Source organism: Epithele typhae, assembly GCF_022376455.1.
Source record: "Epithele typhae strain CBS 203.58 chromosome Unknown BXZ73scaffold_70, whole genome shotgun sequence".
Classification (NCBI taxonomy): Eukaryota; Fungi; Basidiomycota; class Agaricomycetes; order Polyporales; family Epitheliaceae; genus Epithele; species Epithele typhae.
The window spans coordinates 181,768-203,941 of NW_025954261.1; the positions used below are offsets into that span (position 1 = coordinate 181,768).

Here is a 22,174-nt window from a genome sequence, read left to right on the forward strand (position 1 = left end):
GATGCCTGCGACATTGCCATTTCGGGTGGCCGGGTCATTGGAGCACAGACCGAGTTCTGTGTGAGATGGATCCAGCATTCTTTTCAACTCTCTGGTAAGCTTTAGGTGTCTGTGGGTGTTAGGTAGGTATGCTTTCATGTATTTGCTCATCTCCATGGTACTTTGACGTCACTGTGCCTCCCTTCCCATGCCTCATCACTCTCAGAACACTGCCAGATTGCTCCCAGGTGTGTGCTCTTTCTGTAGACCCCCCATTCATCCCCCACTTCGCATTTTTCATTCCCCTGTGCACCTACTGATGATGTGGGTTGGCACAGCGCTCATGGGCGTCTATTTCAGAGGCGCCCACGGCACTGCTACGTCCATAAGGCCTACGTGCCATCCATCCCCTTCCCATGGTTGGATCTGCTTCATTTTTGGTAGGTAGGCACTAGTAGCACTACACACACAATCTATGTACTTTGTTTCATCATCTTGTGTCATTTGAGCCCATAATAGCAGATTTATGGCCTGGGACCAGCTACCCAGCCCATCTGGGCGCTACTGTGCGCCTATTTTCGCTCTCAGCCACAGCCACCACTGCCAGCTACTGCAAGCCACACCCAGCCACCTAAAATTGTCATCCACAAGCCCCAGCTGCAATCCATCCTCTTTTGGTGGGGCTGTGCTGCCCAATCTTTGTCAGCTGCCTCTCCCATGCCTCTCCACCATATATGGACACTGTTTGGCACTATTTACTCTCTCCTGCCCCTGCCACAGCTGCTACAGTGGCTGAAAGTGCAGCTAGGTGCCTATTTTGAACGCTCTTTTCAAACTCAGCTCAGCTCAGCTGGTACAGCACCTAGCTATGCAGGCCTGGTTGTAACAATGGGTATTCAGGCTTTGTAAAATCCAATCAATTGCCTAAAACCCTGATTATATTCATGAAAGCAGCTACTATAGAGTATGTTACTAATGTGCTTACAGCTTGGCTTTAAACACATTAGATAAGGGACAGTGTAGATATAATCACTGATTCCTACCAACTTTAGATCACTCCTGTGACCTCAGTTCTTATCTGTTTGGGGTGATTGTATATGCATCAGAAAGCTATGCAGAAGGCTTATATGACTGAGACCTCTTTGTCTTCTCTAGTTCCCCCTTCAGGTGGTCTAGCAATGTAGAATGATAGTGTGTATTCTGCATCTATAAAATCAAATACAGCACATAAAATCTTGACTATTACGATTAATGAGGTACGAATGAATCGTTCTTTATGGGGTGGGCTCTGGCTGCGACGCGCGACACCCTTAACTCAACGCCGTGGGAATATATTCCAGACTCCGATTACTCTTGACTAGCACAGCCACTTCCCACGCATAGGTTTGCTACTTACTCCCATCACCCTAGCTCTGGGTTAGGGTCCCCCCATAGGGTTTCACTAGCGCTGGGTTTGCACTGCCACCTGGGCTCAGCGCTTCACTCTCTAATAGACTTTGCAGTGCCTATTAGTGTCTATACCTATTCAACTAGACTGAGATGGGCGCTCTTTGTGGGCTTCAGTCAGACTCTATGTGGACTACTACTGTCAATATAATCAAGATTTATAGACATTGATTCGATTTTTGAAGGGCTGATTTCAGAAAAGTGAGGCTTCCGCAAGTTATTTGACGCCCAGTGGCTGTAGTGCCCTGCCCCTGCCTACCACACCCACATCTGCCTACTAGTAAATCAGATCAATTCTCTAAAATGCTGATTATATTTGTGAACCTAGTCCTCATAGTGGTTGGTACGATTATGAAAGAGGTGCTCATTTATACATAGTGGGTGGGGTGCAGAAGGGTATACAACATACATCCCATATGTTGTAACTGATGGTATGAGCTCAGACAGTGCGCGTTTTAGGTGATTGTGAATGTGTTATACTCATCTATTATAATGGGGTATTCCATGTACACCCAGATGCCAAATCTCACTGTGTTCCTTCAAGTTGTTCCCATGCTGGAAATCTGACCGACTCTGCCCATACGTATATTGAAGTTGCTATATCTCAAGCAGTTCTTGGACGCATCTCACAAAACTTGGTGCGTCCTAATGTGTGTTTCAATACGCATCTAAAACACCCAAGTGCACTGTCTAATGTTCTGGTACACTTGTTTCGATTTCCCACCGACTTGGCCCGTGCGTTCATTGCAGTTGCTATATCTCAGGCAGTTCTTGAACGCATCTCTCCAACTTTGCTGCATTATAATGTGTGCTTCAATGCGCACCTATCGCACCCAAGTGCGCTGTCTAATATGCCAGTATGACTGTTTCGATTTCTGGCCGAGTTGACCGAATGAGATGTTATGTACGCTGTATCTCAGTCATTTCTCATCCGATTAAAGTGCATTGGATTTAGACGGCCTGGGAGTATATACTTGCTCATTTGCGTGTAGTTTTGTTGCCCTGTTAAAATTCTCGAAATCTGGGCCAAGTTGACTGAGTGACATGTTGTACATGCTCTATCTCTGTCAGTTTTGGGTCGTTTGATATGAAACAAAACATGTTCGACTTCTATTGTCTGGATGTACTCACATGCCAAATATCGTCTGATTTCGTGGTCTTCTTCCTGTCCTGCAAGCCAGCTAGAGAAGTGCGCTCTTATGGGCGCTTATGGGCGCTTAAACGGGCGTAGAGCTGCAGGACCTTATCTCTGCCCATCTCTCTGTCCTACCACCACCATCCAGCCTCTACATCTCCTCCTAGCTCTTCTCTGCACACCAATCTGCCCTCATTATGGCTCCTAAGCACTCTAGGCCCTCCTTGGACTACTTGGATCTGGATCAGCAGGAGAACATAGGAGGTGTCTTTGTGAGTATCTTGCACTCTCTCTCTCTCCATGCACTCACTCACTAGCTGCAGACTTCTGCTCCTCCCCAGGCTTCCAAGAGGGTTAGAGTGGAGGATTGGGTAGATGGGGATGATGAGGATGAGGATGAGGATGATGATAAAGACTATGTGAGTACTTGGCTTCTTTTCAGCACATTCCCCCTAAACAGCTATAGACTCCTGGCCCTGCTCAGCCTCCTGCTAAGCCTGCTGAGCCTGCTGAGCCTGTTAAGCCTGCTAGGCCTGCTAAGCCTGCCAGACCAGTGAGTACTACTTTTTGGGTGTGTTTCTTGCATCTCAAGCCCTTCAAGAAATTCCTGCCCCAGCACCAGGTCAATGAACTCCCATCTTCTGTCATAGACCCTGCCCACATCGTCTATGATGAAGTGGAGGTCTTGGAGTGGGCAGCCCGAGGTCGAGCTAAAGCCCACGAAGTCTTGGCCAACGCTCCTGTCTTCTAGCTTCCAAAGCCAATGAGGCTCTATCCTAGCTCTACCACCAAGAAGGAGAAGTTGGCTGACATGGATGCAGAGTGGGAGAAGATCAAGCCAAAGAAGTCTGTTGACTGCACCACCATCATTGAAGACTCGGAGGGGCAGCGGGTGCTCTACTATCTTGGTAGGCGCCCTGAGACTGTGAGTTTTCAATGTGCTACCCTATATGTTTCTCATCTATCTGGGCAGGACACACCTGGGGATACTCCTTGCCCTATTGAATCACTCTATGAAGGGCGCACGAAGAGGGATGTCGATATTCTGAGAAATAAGGGTGTCTCTATCCAGAACGATGCTCTCACTGTGAGCTGCTCTTGTCTATGTCTTCTGCTTGTCTGATTTTGTTCTAGTTTGATGAGCAGATGAGGTTGCTGGCAGTCTGTCAGTTTTACACCTCCCATGTTCAGCCTGTCCTTCCTGAAAAGGATCGTCGTCACGAGGGGGATCGAGAAGACATCAACACTCACCTTTTTCGATACCAACGAGGCAAACGGGAGAAGAAGAGCAATGAGAGATCCGGAGTGGGCCATCTCATTCATTGCTGGACCCAGCAAGGGGATTCTCACTTTGTGAGTGTGCCTCTGTGGTACTTTAGTTAGAGCTAACACTGTGCAGACAATGACTCCGAGCAGTGATATTGGAGTCAAGAATGATCTCAAGACACCCAAAAACCCCAAGTCTGATAGACTTGAGGTGACAAAGAAGTTCTAGACCCTCTCTGCTCCCTTTGCCGCGTACTTTGGTGCTCTGTTTAAGGTCTTCTATCCTGATCTCTATCAACGCTACCAGAAGGTGTTTGATGCAGGGAACTGGATCCCTCATGACCCTGGACCTTGGCTTGGACGTGCCCTTGTTTGGAAACTCCCTCTCGACCTCCACTTCGACCATGGTGACATTGGGCCTACTCTCACTATTCCCCTTGGTTTCTTCCATAATGGCGAGATGGAGTTCTCTGCCCTTGGGGCAGTGTTTCAGTTTGTGCATTTCTCTTGAGATTAGCAAACACTAATCTGAGTTGGGCAGGTACCGTGCTGGAGACATTATCCTTGGCTGGGACTGCAAATTTGCCCACAAGGTTCGGGACTGGAAAATTGCTAGGCATGCTCTAGGCCAAGATCTCAGCCCTGAGAATGGTCCCAATGTCCAGTGCCCTGAGTGGTTCTCTGGGGGCCGAGTTGCCTTGGTTTTCTTCTCTCATGCCATCACAGTGACTAGGCTGGAGAACAAGCCAGAGGGGTTTTTTGCCAAATACCCCAAGCACCATGAGCTGAAGACCCAGGATAAGCATGGGAATACTGTACTGGATCCTTGGGAGTTGTGTGAGTGTGGGTGGTCAGAGTGTGAGCGGGAGAATGAGGAGAAGTTGAAGTTGCAGCCTGTTTGGAGGGCTGAGGGGAGACTAGCCACCAGACTCAAGGGCAAGGGCAAAGGCAAGGGGAAAGAATGAGTTTTATTTGAAATGTATCCTATATACAGAGTAACTAAAACATTTGGAGGTATCCAGACTTGGGAAAAGAAAGGATCAATAGGGAACTTACTTCAACACATCTTGTATGTGTTAGGGCATGTGAGCGTGCTGTGGGGGGAGGGGATGGGCAGCACGGAGAAGGGAAGGGGCAGGGGGCTTACTGGGAGGACGACCGGCGCCGGGATGTGAATCCAAGGGCCCAGGGCGTCCATTGGGACGCCCTAGACGTGTTGAGGTTGTCGGGGACGCGGGAGGGCGGCAGGAGGGCGAAGTCGAGGGCGAGGAGGAGGAGGAGCGCGGACGGCCGTACGGCCGCCCGTTTTGAGCGTGGGGCGCGGGCGATGGCCGAGGTGGGATGAGGAACACGCCCCGCCACGTCTTGTACGCGGTTGGGGCGTGCAGGCGCACTATGGGAGGTGGGACGGGGCATCGCGCAGGAGGGACGGGGCAGCGGACTCACCGGGACGACGACGGGCGCCGGGGTGCAAATTGCAGAGCCCAGGGCGTCCATTGGGACGCCCTGGGCACGTTGAGGTGGTCGGGGAGGTGGTCGGACGGCTGGATGGGGAAGTCGAGGGCGAGCAGGAGGAGGAGGAGCAGGGTGGACGGCCGTACGGCCGCCCGTTTTGAGCGCGGGGTGTGGACGATGGCCGAGGAGGGACGAGGTACATGCCCTGCCGCGTCTTGTATGCGGTCGGGGCGTGCAGGCGCACTGTGGGAGGTGGGACGGGGCATCGCACAGGAGGGACGGGGCAGCGGGGCTCACCGGCAGACGACGGGCGCCGCGGTCTTGTATCGCGGCGCCAGGATACGAATCGAGGGGCCGAGGACGTCTATTGGGACGTCATTCGCGTGTTGAGGTAGTCGTGGAGGTGGTCGGACGGTGGGAGGGCGAGGTCGAGGGTGAGGAGGAGGTGACATAGAGCAGCCTCTGGGCCTCACAGCCTGTGTGGGAATGCTTACTAAGCCTGTGGCTCCTGCACACAAAATCGTCGCCGCCATCCCTCTCTTCTCTTGGGGGCTCTTGTCCTCTCTCCACTCTCTTCGCTGGCTTCCGGCCGGAGTCAGCGTTGAGTGAGAGGCTGCCCCCCACCCCCCAGTCCCTGTGCTCCTGTACCATGCCTACTCGGTGCACCGATTTAGAGCGGTGGTCTTGAGCCAGCGATGCCTGCGACATTGCCACTTTGGGTGGCCGGGTCGTTGGAGCACAGAGCTTGCTCTGTGTGAGATCTTTCTGTCCCTCTCTTCAAGATTTTGCTAGCCTCTGGCTAGCAGGTGAGTGCTCCCTCACCTCCTTGATTCTGTGCTCACTCCTCTTTTGTCCTCTAGCTGTTCTTGTTCTCGTTTCTCCCTGTTTTATCTCTTGTCTGTTTCTAGGTTCTGCCTTGGTTATGTGTTGGGTCTGGGAGGTCTGCTTCGGTCTATTGAGCTGGTGAGTCATCTATTCTCTCTCTGCATTGCTCCCTCCCATCTTCCATGTCTCTGACATGCCTTACTCCCATTTTAGGACCCTGATTGGCCTGGCTTGACTGGAGTCCTGTCTGTGAGATCTGCTTGGTTCTGCTGAGCTGGTGAGTACTTTATTCTTCATCTGCATTGCTCCCTCCCTTCCTCCATCTCTCTGACTTGGTTTTCTCCCTGTCTTAGCCCCCTGATGTCTGCTCTGACTGGGGTTCTGTCTCTGCCAGTTCTGCTTGGTTTTGGTGTCCTAGTATGTGCTCTATGCATTGCTCCCTCCCTTGCTCTGTCTCTGATATTCTTTTCTCCCCTCTCAGGTCCCTGTTATAGCTAACTTCACAGGTGTTCTGTGTTTGGGCTGTTATAACTAACTTCACAGGTGTTCTGTGTTTGGGAGTTGTTCTTGATTGTTGTGCTGAGGTCAGTCCTTGCGTCTCTCTTTGCTCTATCCCTCATTCAATTTCTCTAATACAACCCTTCTTCCAGGCTTGTTGCACCATCTTGTGTTATCTTTGTCGTGCAGGTTAGTTCATTTTGGCTTGGTCTCATTCATTCTGCGCACTATGGAGGCTGCTATGCCTCTTCCTCGCTCCTGAGTCGCGACAGGAGTGTGGGAAGGGGTTATGCAGCCTTCGCGCTCTTCTGAACTTTACTAACTTGACTCTTTCTCCCTTTTCACGTTCCCTTGGGGAACCTATGCTGGAGCGTACAGCTGGGCGTCTATATCGCCGTTAAGCTCGCTTGTTCGCTCTAGGTCGCTCTCAAGGGATTTGGAGGAGCGCTTGCTGTTGGGGCCCCTAGGGATTGGTTTCTTTTGTATCTGCTCTGTATCCATTGCTTTGCGCCCATCTCCTCCTCCAAGTGTGCTATTTGTGTGGCAAGCTTGGTATTCTGTCTCTAGTCTGAATCTAAGCAATGTAAGCTTATACATATGAGAGACAATAGGCGTATGGTGTGTAAGAGACCAAGTATGTGCTAGAAAACCTTATAGTAACACTACACTGAAGAGACAAGTACAGCTGATATAACACCATCGTCTGATACCTGTGGCTTGACTTTGCCGTAAAAAGAGAACCAGTCAGAGGACTTTCCTTAACGACATACACTGCAAGTCTTTCCAAGCACTGAAGAGAAGATCTGGTATACAGTGTTTGCGTTCTGCCAAGGGTCCAATAGCACTATAGCATCCTTCTCATGCAAGATAACACGAACCTCTGAAGACGTCTCCATCCTGCACCTAGTCTGGATAAGTGGAAGCTCAATAAGAAGCTTGCCCACCAGGTGTACCCGATTTTCCACTCTCTCCATGTAGTCCTTCATCGTCTCCTTCTCCCTGGCCTTCTCTGTCTCCTTGCGCCAATTCTCCATCTCCGACAACTCTAGCCTTCTGAGTCGCTCTTTCGTAACCGTGTGAATGGCGGCAAGCCTAACATAGTCCTCCCCCTCCAGCTTCAGAAGCTTCTTCGGCTGAAACTTCTGAGGGAAGTCTGCCTCCGTCTTCTCGATTGGACCCCAGTAGAGCTGACCGGGTGGCTGTAGGTAGAAGAGCTCACAGTTCCAACCAGGGGGAGTGACTCGGGAAGGGGTTCGGAATGGGAATTACGATTAATGAGGTACGAATGAATCGTTCTTTATGGGGTGGGCTCTGGCTGCGACGCGCGACACCCTTAGTGCGACCCGTGGGAATAAAATTTCAGACTCCTATTACTCTTCACTAGCACAGCCACTTCCCACGCATAGGTTTGCTACTTACTCCCATCACCCTAGCTCTGGGTTAGGGTCCCCCTGTAGGGTTCCACTAGCGCTGGGTTTGCACTGCCACCTGGGCTCAGCGCTTCACTCTCTAATAGACTTTGTAGTGCCTGTTAGTGTCTATACCTATTCAACTAGACTGAGATGGGCGCTCTTTGGGGCTTCAGTCAGACTCTATGTGGACTACTACTATGAATATACTCAAGATTTATTGGAATTGATTCGAATTTTGAAGGGCTGCTTTCAGAAAAGTGAGGCTTCCGCAAGTTATTAGACGCCCAGTGGCTGTATCGCCCTGCCTCTGCTCATTGCACCTATGCCTGCCTACTAGTAAATCAGATCAATTCCCTATAATGTTGGTTATATTCGTGAACCTAGTCCACATAGCAGCCAGTCTAGATGTCAACAAAGCGCTCATATCAATGCAGTGTTGGAAGCACTGCAAGGTCAATGACATATGGTCCATATGTTATAACTGTTGGTATGAGCTCAGATGATGTCCGTTTTGGATGGTCTTGAGTGCGTTCGATGCACATTGATGAGAGGGATCTAATAGTTTATGTCACGTGATTGTGGAAGCAAATGCGACGGAATGGTTTGAGTAACACTGCTGCAGCACTATATGTACTGTATATGGCTGATTATAGGCTTGTTTCTGAGCCAATCACTATACATGTAGGTGTATTAGAACACCTCTTTGAAGGGCTACAAGACAGTATATGTCATGTTATGACTTGTGTATTACATCAGCTATACTGTAGGAACTACTGCTTGGTAGTGCTGACTGTGTTATAGCGCTGTGCCTGGGAATATGCTTATGTAACATGCACCATTCAAACGCCACTTTGAATACGTACTTGGCATAGTTTAAATCATAAGAAACGGACATGAAATGAGCAATAGAGAGTGTAAGCAATGTTCCCAGATGCAGTTGCCTAATATGGTGTGTGAGAAAACTGTCACATAAGCGCCAGCAGCGCACTCTCATCGCTCCTGCCACTGCTCCTCCTCTCTTGGGGGACTCTCATCCACCCTTCACCTCTGTTGCCTGGCTTTTGGCCAAAGTCAGTGCTTATGAGTGGGAGGATGCCCCCCTACAGTCCCTGTGCTCCTGTACCATGCCTACTCGGTGCACCAATTTAGAGCGGTGGTCTTGAGCCTGGGATGCCTGCAACATTGCCATTTTGGGTGGCCGGGTCATTGGAGCACAGACCGAGTTCTGTGTGAGATGGATCCAGCATTCTTTTCAACTCTCTGGTAAGCTTTAGGTGTCTGTGGGTGTTAGGTAGGTATGCTTTCATGTATTTGCTCATCTCCATGGTACTTTGACGTCACTGTGCCTACCTTCCCATGCCCCCTGACCCTTAGAACACTGGCAGATTGCTCCCAGGTGTGTGCTCTTTCTGTAAACCCCCTATTCATCCCCTACTTCGCATTTTTGGCCCCTCTGTGCACATACTGATGGTGTGGGTTGGCACAGCGCTCATGGGCGTCTATTTCAGAGGCGCCCACGGCACTGCTACATCCATAAGGCTTGTGTGCCATCCATCCCCTTCCCATGGTTGGATCTGCTTCATTTTTGGTCAGTAGGCACTAGTAGCACTACACACATGGTCTGTGTACTTTGTTTCATCATCTTGTGTCATTTGAGCCCATAACAACATGTTTAGAGCCTGGGACCAGCCACCCAACGCATATCAGCGCTAATGGGCGCCTATTTTCGCTCTCAGCCACAGCCACCACTGCCAGCTACTGCAAGCCACACCCAGCCACCTAAAATTGTCATCCACAAGCCCTGGCTGCAATCCATCCTCTTTTGGTGGGGCTGTGCTACCCAATCTTTGTCAGCTGCCTCTCCCATGCCTCTCCACCATATATGGACACTGTTTGCCACTATTTGCCCCCTTCTGCCCCTGCCACAGCTGCCACAGTGGCTCAAAGTGCAGCTAGGTGCCTATTTTGAACGCTCTTTTCAAACTCAGCTCAGCTCAGCTGGTACAGCACCTGGGTGGGGGACCCAGGAGCCTTGGGTTCAATCCCTGGTAGTGCCGCTTTTTCTACATGTGGCTGTGCTACGCAGGCCTGGTTGTAACAATGGGTATTCAGGCTTTGTAAAATCCAATCAATTGCCTAAAACCCTGATTATATTCATGAAAGCAGCTACTATAGAGTATGTTACTAATGTGCTTACAGCTTGGCTTTAAACACATTAGATAAGGGACAGTGTAGATATAATCACTGGTGCCTACTACCTTTAGAGAGCTCATGTGACCTCAGTTCTTATCTGTTTGGGGTGATTGTATATGCATCAGAAAGCTATGTAGAAGGCCTATATGACTGCAACCCCTTTGTTGACCCTAGTCCCCCCTTCAAGTGTTCTTGCAATGTAGAATGATAGTGCATACTCTGTCTATGCAAAATCAAATACAGCACCTAAAATCTTGACGATATCCAGAAGGGCAGCTATAACACAGTGTGTTGTACTATATTGGATTTTATCTGCATAGTAAGCACTTTAGTACTAGCTTTCACAATGTATACACTTCTGCTATATATTATGTTTTTGTTTGCCTATGATGATAATGGTGGTGTTTAATATAGCTTATTAAGGTCTCTCATATCTTCTCATTATATCCCATATCTCATTAATCATTTTCTGCCAGTAATGGCCCACTCCTACCAAGTGGAAATCTGGGAAGGCAGAGATGGATGCAGAAGGTGTAGGTGGAGTGGAAGCAATAGAGGACTTGAGAGAGGCTGGTCTCAAAGCGATGGGGATCGGCATTGGGATGAGGGCAGAATTCAGGGTATTCGCATGACAGGTGTTCGAACGGGACTTTGCCTAGTTTCTCCACATCGCTGAGGAACTTTGACCATCTCTTGGTGGTAGGATTCCCCTTGTTCTCGAACTTGTGCCATTTGTCCCTTCTGGGATTCCGAACAGCTGATCCACCGATCGACGGTCGAAGCTGGGGACAGGCGGCTTCTACGGAGCTATAAAAGTGGTGGTACCGCTCCCAAAGGGCGATCAGGATGTTCCGATCCAGGTATAGCATGCCTCGGTCATCGGTTTTGATGCCGCCAATCCAATGGAGAACGGATGGTGTGAGCTTGCTCAGGCCGTAGGAGGTCAAGGAGTCCCAACGAACGTCCGATACAGAGAGTTGGCACTGGCGATGACTGCTAAGGATCTGGCCAGAAGAGGTTGTGTGTGGAAAGAGTCCAGTCTCCATGATGTGTGCAGTGGATGAATAGGATGTGGTTGGAATGATGGCTGCAGTGATAGCTTCTCGATGGTCTCTCGATATTCAGATTTAAAGATCACGTGTTCTCATTCAAGTCGATATTCAGATTCAAGAATCACGTGTTCACATTCACATTCATGCACCGAGAAAAGAAGCTCAATTCACTAGAAGAAGCACATGCCAGCTCTACATCTTCTACCCAGCCATAGGCACATCTGTCTGAGATACAACTGCGCTGTCCTGCAAGTCACTATCGTCCAAGCGCATACACTTCAACACAGAGTCTGTGTCATCTTCCTCGCTGTCGCCGTAGCCGACCTTGCGCTTCAAAGGACGTCTGGGAGACTTGGCATGCTTTGTCAAAGCTGCAATTGAAGCTAGATTGAAGTCCTATAATCAAATCAGCAAGCACGCTCCAAGTGAGAATCAGCATATAGCACTCACCTTCTCGACAGTACGGTCTAGAACAAAGACGTACTCCTGTCGGGGAAGGCGAACCACTGTGAAAGCGATCTGCAGCTCGACTAGGTTTGAGATGTTGATCTGGTGAGGCTTGATCTTTGTGTATGTTGCCCTAAACAACGTCAGCTATGGTTGGCTTCATAGCAATCTGGCACGTACTTGGACTCCTTCATTGTACGCTCCCAGTACTGAACTGCATTGTCGGTAGTGTGAACATGATCACGCAAAGCTGGTCGGAGAACATTGAAGGGGTCCACGACATCTGCCAAGTCCACAATCTCATCATCTCCAACCTCCTTTCCCCTACTCAGAAGACGGTTACCGAACTGGATAGCCAGGTGGCCTGAGCGATCAAAAGGGGTCCACTCTCGAAGTCGTCCATGAAGAGTCTCGATAAGGCGCTGATAGACTTGGTAGACGCAGACCGCACCCTGCACCGCGTCTTGGAACAGGTCCTCACCTAGGCCAGAGATAACGACTGACTGGCTAAGACCAATGATCCGATGATTGGACCGAGGAACACTGGAAGCAGACAGGTGAACTCAGGTACGCATCACAATACACAAAACTCACTCCATCTTCCGAATAGGAGGGAGATTGGCCTCTACGAGATATCCTTGGATCGACAGGATAAGCTCCTCGATAGGCTCTTCAGGAGACGCTCGTTGATGGATGAGCGTCATCCGCACTCCGTTCGCCACGTCCACCACCTCTCCAATCGCATTGAGAATGCTGGGCTACCATGCACGGTATGAGATTTGTTCTAGGGCTGCACAATCCAAAACTCACCTCTTTGATGCTCTGAAGCTGCTTGTACGGAGCCTCTGCCTCTACTAGGCTCGACATCTCCTGCTTAAGCATTCTCGCTGCACCACACAGAAGCGCATTAGATCAAGTCAGAACCAAACACTCTCTACTCACCATATTTGGCCTCATCTAAAGCCAGCTGAGCAGCGTAAAGCATAGGGGATAGCAAAGAGGAGGTGAAGTAGATGTTTGCGATAGTTGGTTGAAGGTGAGGAGCCCTTCATCCCCTTTTCGTCTAATCTCTGTGTCTTCTCAACACGTGAACAGGAATTTCCAACTGTTTGTTTGTGCATGGTCTAGATTCTTTGGAACGTGCTCTGGCGGTGCGTCATTATTGATCGGGATAAGCTCATCCGAAGAGCGGGACAACATCGGACTTTGCTTATTTTCAATGCCCCATCCGTGTCTTCCCTCCCTTCTTCTGCATGTTGGGTGTCATTCAAAAGCTACTTCTTTCTGCTACATGTCACTGAACTGTATAGGGTCACTGTTGTATGGGACTATGCAACAGTGAGCCAAGTGCTGGCAGACTCGCTTGAGTATAGCCGACGGTCTAAATAGCCGTATAGGCGGATTCAGGAACTGCTGAGAAATTCAGAGTGGGCTGGTGGGACGATGTGCACGGACCAAGGGACAAATAAACAGCATCACAGTGCTGTATATAAACCTAGGCAGACGCGCTGTCGTCTACACACTCTCTCTCTCTTTCTTGCTCTCATTCTTGCTTCCTCTAATCACTCCCAATCACACTCCTTTCCGATACCCGCTCCTTTATACACTCACTATGGCCAAGACTCGCGCCTCTGCCACGTATGTGATTCCTTTCATTTGCGTATGCCAGGCTGATACGTTTATTATAGGTCTAAAAAAACAGTAACCCCAACCAAGCGTGGTCGAGCTGCCTCCTCCCCCGTACCATCCACGCGCGATGAGTCCCCTTCCCCTTCCCCTGATCATGGGGGTGAGGAGAAGGAGACCTTGACGATATATGTGTCTACCATATGTGTTCCATATTCTTTATACTCACTCACGGTTGCAGCACCATCAAGAAGCCTCGAGAAGGTCGTCCTCGGAAGCCCCAGGCCTCTGGTGATGAGGCTGAGCGGCAGCCTGCTCCGTCTGGTAGACAGACTGCCAAAAGCACTGGTCGCGGTGGAAGGCGTAGCACTGGATCTCGTAAGGCCTCAGCTACGACCAAGCGCAACCCTTCTCTCTCCCCTACTCCCACTCGTTCTCAGGCTCACCAGAATTCTACACCTTTGGCTGGGGATGAGAAAGAGGTTCAACGGTGCGCACATTCACTTCTCAGACTACTATCGTTACTAACTTTGTTTCAGGATCACCAAAAGCTTCATTTCAAACGAGGCTGATGACGTTCATTGCCACTCTGAGACTTCAGAGGATGAAGGTTCCGATCAGGACAAGTACTGCGAGATCGACACCTCGTGAGTCTTATTTACTTGGCTTACACTGCTTGCTTACTTCAAGTTCAGGTTGAAGGTGAAGGAGCTGCAGGCTGCTAGGGCTCGTCGAGAATCCCAGCAGGCTGAGAAGATGGCTGGCATCTCCTCTGACGATGGCGATTACCATGTGTGTGTTCCTGACAATCAGAAGACGCCTAGGAAGTAAGTAATTTGTTTAAGTTGTGCTACCAGTGCTCACACTCAGCTATAGAAAGCCTTCTATGGGAAAGCTGAACGTCTCTCCAAAGTCTCCATCTCCGTAAGTCTATTCCTTTATACGCTCAACCACTGGCTTACCTTTGTTATAGGCAAAAGCCTAGACACCCCTCAGCTTCCAAGCCTGTGGTCGAGATGTGAGCAATGTGCCTTTATATTCATGCATTCTTACTCATATGTACTAGCACTATGACACCCCGTGGGCGTCAGCAGCGTCGCACCAAGTCAGAGTCAAACATCACTCAGTAAGTTCAGTATATTGTGACATCATATGTATACTTACATATTCTCCCAGCTTGACGCCAACGAAGCGTGGCAAGGCAGCCCAACTCAGGCCCCAGGCTGAGGACTCAGACGATGACATCATGTCTGAATTTGAGTTGGAGGCAGCTGGGGGGGCTGAAGACGCTATGGATATTGATGACGAGGACTCTAACCCAGATGCTCTTTACGTGCTCAGTCCTGACCACACCACCAAGTACGTATTCAGTTTGTTAGTGAACACAATTGCTCATGCTTTCTAGTGGCACACCGAGCAAGAAGCTTGCAAGCAAGATGTCCTCGATCAAGATGAAAGACAGGACTCCTTCGACTAGGTACAATTCTCAAATTTGTGTTTGATATCGTGCTTATTATGCCCTCTAGCTCGACTCCAACCAAGAAGAGAAACGTCAAGGTGCAAGCTGACAGCTTGGTTGACACTGCCTCTCATGCTAGTGGTAGTCTTGTATCTGCTTTCAAGGCGGCAGGCAAGCGTTCCAAGTCTTCTGAAGATGAAGGCAGTGATGACGCTCTCAAGTACGCATCTTCTCCCTGTTCTTTGGTACACACTTCTGACATATTTCTATATTCCAGAATGTCTCCCACAAAAAAGGCCCGCTTCTCGTAAGCTTCTCATTTATAGTGCTCAGATCTCTGCTAACATCTGTGTAGAATCAAGTACAAGTCTGCGTCAACCCAGACCACCGACCTGTCGGAAGTGAAAGTTGAACGCCTGTGAGTTACTCTATCTAGCTTACTCCCTAGTGGTGCTCTCACTGACATTGCACTGCTTATCAGGGTGTTGCCTAAGCCTCTCAACATGCAGAAGCTCAAGGACAAGGCCTCAAAGTGAGTCATTTTTAGTTGCAGTAACTTCTACTCACACTTCTTACAGATCGGTACCGCACGAGCTTTGGGGTGTTCAGCAGTCAATCGACAGGAGCCCCACGATCGCCAACATTCGCCATGGGCTGCCTGACTTTGAGAATGAGTGAGTCATGTTTTTTTAATTCTAATTAGGACTCTCTTTGCTGACTTTTCTGTTGTAGCGGCAAGACGTACATGGTGAACTACATTCACCCACTGCATGTGAGCCCCACTAGTAGGCTTCTGACCTCGAAGCACTACCCCACGGTGCATCCAACGTATGTATAATTCAATCAAATCCTGCAGATTTATACTCATCAGGTGTTCACTAGGATCTTTTACAAGACGTTGGCCAACACTGGCGACGGCATGAAGGTCTTCAATATTGGATGCGCAGACCCTAAGTTCTTCAAGAAGGTCTCCAAGTTCAAGGCTAACTCATACTATCTGTGTTTCGACAACCTGGCTCTTGGCAACAACATAGCTATTGGCTATGCTGTTGGCATGGTGATCAGAGCGCACACGGAGAACAACGGGGAGTTCCAGTTCAGTGCCACGTCGTTATACGGCAAAGGTATTCACCTTGAGCTGCTCGGCAAGGCTGATAATGCTCGACTGGGTCCTTTTGTCCTTCGTGCCATGGACTACCAGGAAGCAACGATCGCCACTGGTGAAACTGCGCTCTTGAAGAATGATGAGCTTGTTAGCCAGGGTTGCTTCTGGGCACACTCTGCGTTGCACAACCCTGAACGTGCAAGTACCATGACACCTCGGCCTAAAAGTGAGTTGCTTGCTCTATTTGCTCTGCGATACTGAGTCGGTGCTTTTGTCACAGGGTCAATCTCTGGTCCTGTCCGTGAGTGCATATTTTTGTCTGCACTGATGCAGTGACTAATTTAGAGTGCAGCGAAGAGCATCCACCTCAGCTCAGATGAGGACGACGAGGAAGTGGGTTCCTCTAGTCGCTCTGTGCGGCAGTCTGATCCCATCAAGGATCTGAGTGACAGGGTGAAGTCGTATCACTCACCCGATGCCACCTGTAAGTTCTCCATTACACACATTGAAGCGCTTCAAGTGCTTACTCTGTGCTTTCAGACCCAGTTTGGGACGCCACTGCGCACTTCCAGAAGGAAGACAGAGTCGAGAGCTATCTCCTCAACCAGCCTCAGTTGCTCCCTCGCTGCCTTCCTGGTGAGGGTGGTGAACCACTCCAGCCTCACGATCTGGCTGTCGTCTACTTCACCTGCAACTCTTACTCTAGTAAGAGTGGCAGTGACGACAAGCCTTCAATTGGCTTCAACCTCTGCGGTGCAGTGAAGATCGCCTCTCATGTGTTGGTCGAGGAGAGCACCTAGTGCGCTGGTTGTCTTTTGCAGATCGTCATCTCCCTGTGCATGTATGTCGTGCTACACTTATACCCACTACCACTATGCATCTCTCGCTCTCTCCTACCTTGGTTCTCTGGTATCTTGTGGACATCTCTATGTACATATCATGAACCATACTCTCCTGCACTGCCCTCCGCTCGCTGATATCTGGACTCTTTTACAATCATCTAATTCTTTCTTTACTTACACACTAATGCTTTGTACTACCACCACGCTCATTACGACCAACTCGATATACACTCTTGCAATCTGATTCATAATTTGTTGCTGAACTTCTGGGTGTGATAATCAAGTGCGCTTCACCGAGTCTTGCTTTCGACTAAGATAAGAACTTGGTGCCTTCCACATGGTCACATGACCATGGGAGTTTGATGGTGGTTGAAGTTGAACTTCGGCTAGGCAGCCTCTGGGTGCCTCTCACTTCTGAACTCAAACCACGATGTTCTCCTACTCTGCACTCAAACCCGCCTTACTATTCAGCCTTTTATGGCTGATTCAGTGTGCTTGGCACACCTCTGCACAAGTCAACTCTGCCTCTCTCTCCCAGATCCATTCCAATCTATGTTGTAAGTGCACTTCTATCCTCTGTTATGGCACAACCTTACTGATACATCTATAGATGATCACTCTCTATATAGCTTAGACTACACTGAGCCGGTTACTCTGGGCACCTTGATTGAAAGCCCCAGGTCCCTTGTGGATGAGGTTTGGACGAGCACCTCTGTTTTAAGCTCTGTCTGTCTGTGCCTTCAGCCAAACATCGAGGTTATCTACCCCTCTCCTGTCTGGCATTATTCTGGGTCTATGTATGGCTATATGCAGCCTAGTGTATCACTATACTTGACCTGGAACTCTCCACGGTCTCAAGTGAGGCTTATTAGACTTTTGTTTATGCGGACTTGCATGCTTAAGCATGACTTCTGGGCTGCTATCAAGAGCAAATATTACTCTATTCAGAGAGCAGTTGAAACATCTTCTAAGCCTATTAGCACTCTGAGATTGTCACAATTTGGTGGTGCTGTTATTCCCTCTAAGAATACCAGAGGGAAGTGGTGGACAGCAAGTGAACTCCGAAGGTATCCAGTTCAAGGTGAAATAGCAATGAATATGAACTACCGCTATCATAAATGTGTGTTTTCCAGTGAGATAGTGAAGACTGAGTGTGCCATATTAGTAAAACCATTATCACACTTAAGTTTTCTCCCAATGTTAAGCAAACCAAAACCTATTTGATGAGTCTTTTAATAGCACACACTTGTGAATCATGCTCTGAATCCATAGCTTCCTTCGTTCCAACTGAGCCAGTGCAGACCAATAGTAAAAAACAGAAGACTAAGCGTGCTAAAGCCCTTCTACCTTTGAATGAACCTCTAGTTTCAAAGTCTGTAAAGCACCAGTTTCCACCTAGTCCACCTGATACTCAGCTGTTAGGTGAGATCATCACTGGATTTGCCTCAGACATTCAGCTTAGAAACTTCCAAGAGGGTGCTTGTGCAGTCTGTGGCTTATTGACGTATAAGTCAGCACTTCAACCACTCAGCAAGCTTACATGTGATCTCAATATTCTTATTCCAGAAATGCCAGTTACATGGGTAGAATGCACTTCCCTTTCTGATCCTATCTGTGATGTCCCAGGAAAGGTGCTCCTGCCAAGCAGTGATGATGTCTGCAAATCTTGCGCATCCAATCTACTCTCTGGAAAGCTACCAGATACTCTCAAAGACTTGAGCTGGACAGAAAAACTCTTGATTGCCCGAGTGAAGCATCACATGTGTATAGTAAAAGTTCAGATTTCAGGAATGTCTAAGATGAAAGCAAATGTGGTCAGCCACTCTCTCCCTATGCCTACAATATATTCTGTGTTGCCTCCACCTAGAAACAAGCTTGATGAAGTGCTTGCATTTATGTTTCTGGGTCCTAATGTGCCCACAGCAAAGGAATACAAACGCACACCTATGCTTGTGAGGCAAAAGAAAGTCAGTGCTGCACTCGAGTGGCTTAAGCTCAACCATTCTGACTATGCAGATCTGACCATTTCGTACAAAAATCTGGCAGAGTATCCAAAGATGAGCCTCCGGTGATTGTGAACTATACTCAGACCAAGAGTATGTCTAATATTGATCCAGAGGCAGCTGCAGTCACTGGAATAGAAGAAGAAGAGGGTGTAGATGATGGAAAGTGTCCATTTGTAGTGCATGGATTGACTGGTGAACGTCTTGAACATCTAGAGAAGATCAGACCATATGAAATCAAGGCAAGAGCTGTAGAACACTTCAAATCTGGTGGAAAGGTGCTTGGAATTGGTCAGGAAAAAAATCCAGAAAGCATCTATAACAATCCTCAGCTCTACCCACAAATGTTTCCGTGGCTCTTCCCATATGGCTATGGTGGGCTAAAAAATGTGAAAGGCACTATCAATGTGTCTGAAGAGAAGCGGAAGCAGCAGTTGCTGATGTACCATGATAAACGCTTCCAACTTGAGCCATTGTTTCCCTTGGTTGCTTTGAACCATGAGCAAATCAAGCAGTCTACCAGTGCAGGCTATCTTCTTGCTGATAAGAAGCGTTTTGATGAGATTGCACACAGACTGCTGAATATCAGCACAGAAACTGTGACTGAGCTTGCTAATAGGCTGTCTAAGGGAAGTTTTAAACCAGAGACTGAGGAGGAAAAGGCTTGCTTCCGGCTCCTAAGTGATTTGGACCATGTGAACTACAAGGTGAAAGGATCTATTACTAGTAAAAAGTATATGCGCAATGAGATCTGGGCAATGGTGTCTTATCTGGGTGCTCCCTCCTGGTCCATCACATTTGCTCCCACTGATGTCAAACACCCTCTGGCACTGTATTTTGCAGACACTGATCAGAAATATATGCCAGAGTTCAGACCAAGGGATCAGCGTCTCAATCTGATTGCAAACAACCCAGTTGCAGGTGCCCGTTTCTTCAATGTCATGGTTGACCTGTTCCTGAAACACGTTCTTGGAGTGGGCACTAGTAAACCCGGTTTATATGGAGACACAGCTGGGTACTACGGAACTGTTGAACAGCAGGGCCGTTTGACTCTGCACTTGCATATGCTGCTGTGGATTAAATGTGCACTCACTCCACAAGAGATTAGAGATCGCATTTTGGACCCCACCTCAGACTTTCAGCAGGCTATGGTGCAGTATCTAGAGGGCTGCTACAAGGGCGAGTTTTTGAATGGTACTATGGAGACTGTAGACAAGCGTGTGACAGAGATTGCCCAGGCAAATCCTAATCGAGTGCCACTCACAGAGACACTACCAGAAGTTCCACCTCCCAGTTGCTCAGAGAAACATGAAACAGACTCAAAATGCACCACATGCAAGGCTCAAAAAGATTGGTGGTCAAATATGAGGCAGAGGTGGATGAAATATTATATTTCTCCAATGTGCACAAATGTAGAGACAGAATCACTGGGAAAAAGAAAGCAAACAAGAACCAGCTATCAGAAAATGAGCCACCTAAGCCAGCTTCAACTGAGAAGTCAGAGTTTGATAACCGAGGCTGTCGTGACCCAGTAACCAAGGTGTGCAAGGCCCGCTTCCCTCGAGAGACACATGAGGCTACTGGAGTTGATCCCGAGTCTGGTGCACTAGTCATGAAAAAGAGTGAGCCCATGTTGAACACATTTACACCTGCTCTATCATATGTTTTAAGGTGCAACCATGATGTTACCAGCTTGCTCTCAGGCACTGCCATCAAGTCTGTGATTGCATATGTGGCTGATTATATCACAAAAACACCTCTTAAAACGCATGTGATGTTCTGCTCTGTTGAAGAGGTGTTCTCACGTAATACCGAGCTTCTAGGCAGCCAGAAAACCAATCGAGAAAAGGCCCGTGGAATGATCACTAAGATTGTGAATGCACTCACTGCTGCTTCAGAAATTGGGGGACCTATGGCTGCAATGTATTTGTTGAAGCATCCAGACCACTATACAAACCACAAGTTCAGAATATGCTACTGGAGGGGATATGTTTTTGAGGTGATGAAGGCCTGGGAAGACTCTGATGCTATTGACCGTGAGGGAAAGTCAAAAGTGATGCTAGGCATGAAGAAATCTGCCTTGAAGTCAGAAATTGTAGCAGTTTCTCCTGTGTTGGACTATGTTTGGCGACCTGAAGAGTATGAGTCTGTGTGCCTGTACGACTGGATTAGGCTGTCAGATAAGAAGCGTCTTCCACGGCCTAAGAAGAAACACAACCAGGTTGAGGATGACATAGACCCTAGCCAGTACTTTACTGACAATGATCGTGAGTTTGAGGATGATTATAATGTAGACCCAGGATTAGAAGAAGAAGAATCAGAGTCAGACAGTGAGGAAGAGAAGCCAGCTCAGATTGGAGGCCACACAGCTATAGCAAAAGAGGAGGAAGAGTCTGGATCTGAAGATGAGCTAGCAGGGCCAAGCAAAAAAGAGGAGGAGGAGGAGGAGGAGGAGTCTGATGATGAGCTGCTGCTCACCACTAAATCAAATATGAAACTAGAGAAGGAAATCCAGGCTACTATCCCACAAAAGCACTTCAAGTTCCATGCAAACCACCCACACCATTCTACCCATCATGCTAGACTGATGTCTGAAAATGAAGCCTTTGTTCCCAACTTTGTAGGTGGGTCTCTTCCCCGAAAAGATTCTGGTAGCTGTGAGCAGTATTGCATGACCATGCTTACTTTGTTTAAGCCATGGCGAACTGGAAAGGACCTCCGCCCATCTATTACTACTCTGTGGGATCAATCATTTGAGGCGCACAAGTTCACTGAACGGGATCAACGGACTATGAAGTATTTTCACATCAGGTACGAATGCAATGATGCTCGGGATGACTTTTCTGCTCAGCGGAAGATGCTAGAGAAGAGTGCTAAGCTCTCAGGAATGTACAGCCCAGCAGACTTGGATGAGATGGACACTAGATACTATATTGACATGGATAACCTGCCAATCCAGTCTACAGAGGCTGAATACCTTGCATATGGCGATGTAGATTATAAGAAAAGCATCTGGGAAGCACGAGACAGAAAGTTTGCAGAGGCAGAAGAGATGCTGCAGTCATCAGGGTGGGCCCTTCCAACCAAATAAGCTCTGAAAATAAACCTTCAACACAGCAACTCAAGTTCAATGAAGATATTCTGGGCCAGAGTGGAAAAAGCTACTTACAGACAGACGTCAGGCATTGATTGAAGCCAGGGACACACAGGCTGATCAACACAAAAAAGAAGTTGCTACTGTCTGGCCACCCCCTAACCATGAAGTCAATGAAGTGAAGGTAGTTGGGAAAAAGTATTTCTTGACCAAGAAGTTCCAGGCAGACAATGAAATGACGCAGCAGCTCATTGATGGCACTGTCACAGAGTTCAGTTTGAATCAGGATCAAGAGCGTGCATTCAGAATTGTCGCTAACCATGCAGTCGAACCCAGC

The 22,174-nt window shown here is 48.5% G+C and overlaps 4 protein-coding genes across 4 annotated transcripts; 2 read left to right on the plus strand and 2 right to left on the minus strand.

The window, feature by feature from the left end:
- Positions 1-4,067: 4,067 nt before the first annotated feature.
- Positions 4,068-4,791, plus strand: BXZ73DRAFT_53606 (uncharacterized protein; the record flags this gene model as incomplete). The annotated part of the gene is made up of 2 exons (XM_048021027.1): positions 4,068-4,310; positions 4,360-4,791. Coding segments are annotated over 2 exons (675 nt in total), but the record flags the coding sequence as incomplete, so codon positions are not given.
- A 2,173-nt stretch (positions 4,792-6,964) lies between these two features.
- On the minus strand, positions 6,965-8,029 carry BXZ73DRAFT_81011 (uncharacterized protein; the record flags this gene model as incomplete). The annotated part of the gene is made up of 4 exons (XM_048023404.1): positions 6,965-7,172; positions 7,375-7,394; positions 7,483-7,803; positions 8,024-8,029. The coding sequence occupies 4 exons, from the start codon at positions 8,027-8,029 to the stop codon at positions 6,965-6,967; spliced, it is 555 nt and encodes a 184-aa protein (XP_047873449.1).
- Positions 8,030-11,462: 3,433 nt separating this feature from the next.
- BXZ73DRAFT_53665 (uncharacterized protein) lies at positions 11,463-12,412 on the minus strand (the record flags this gene model as incomplete). Its single annotated transcript, XM_048021045.1, has 4 exons — positions 11,463-11,657; positions 11,712-11,841; positions 11,889-12,251; positions 12,303-12,412. 4 exons carry the CDS (start codon positions 12,410-12,412, stop codon positions 11,463-11,465), a joined length of 798 nt encoding a protein of 265 aa, XP_047873450.1.
- Positions 12,413-13,320: 908 nt separating this feature from the next.
- On the plus strand, positions 13,321-16,698 carry BXZ73DRAFT_105752 (uncharacterized protein; the record flags this gene model as incomplete). Its single annotated transcript, XM_048016370.1, has 20 exons — positions 13,321-13,346; positions 13,576-13,658; positions 13,725-13,824; positions 13,874-13,981; positions 14,030-14,161; positions 14,211-14,258; positions 14,308-14,352; positions 14,401-14,460; positions 14,511-14,693; positions 14,740-14,811; positions 14,861-15,013; positions 15,071-15,100; positions 15,149-15,211; positions 15,275-15,325; positions 15,372-15,467; positions 15,526-15,621; positions 15,676-16,124; positions 16,179-16,199; positions 16,251-16,382; positions 16,439-16,698. The coding sequence occupies 20 exons, from the start codon at positions 13,321-13,323 to the stop codon at positions 16,696-16,698; spliced, it is 2,208 nt and encodes a 735-aa protein (XP_047873451.1).
- Between the last annotated feature and the right edge of the window lie 5,476 nt (positions 16,699-22,174).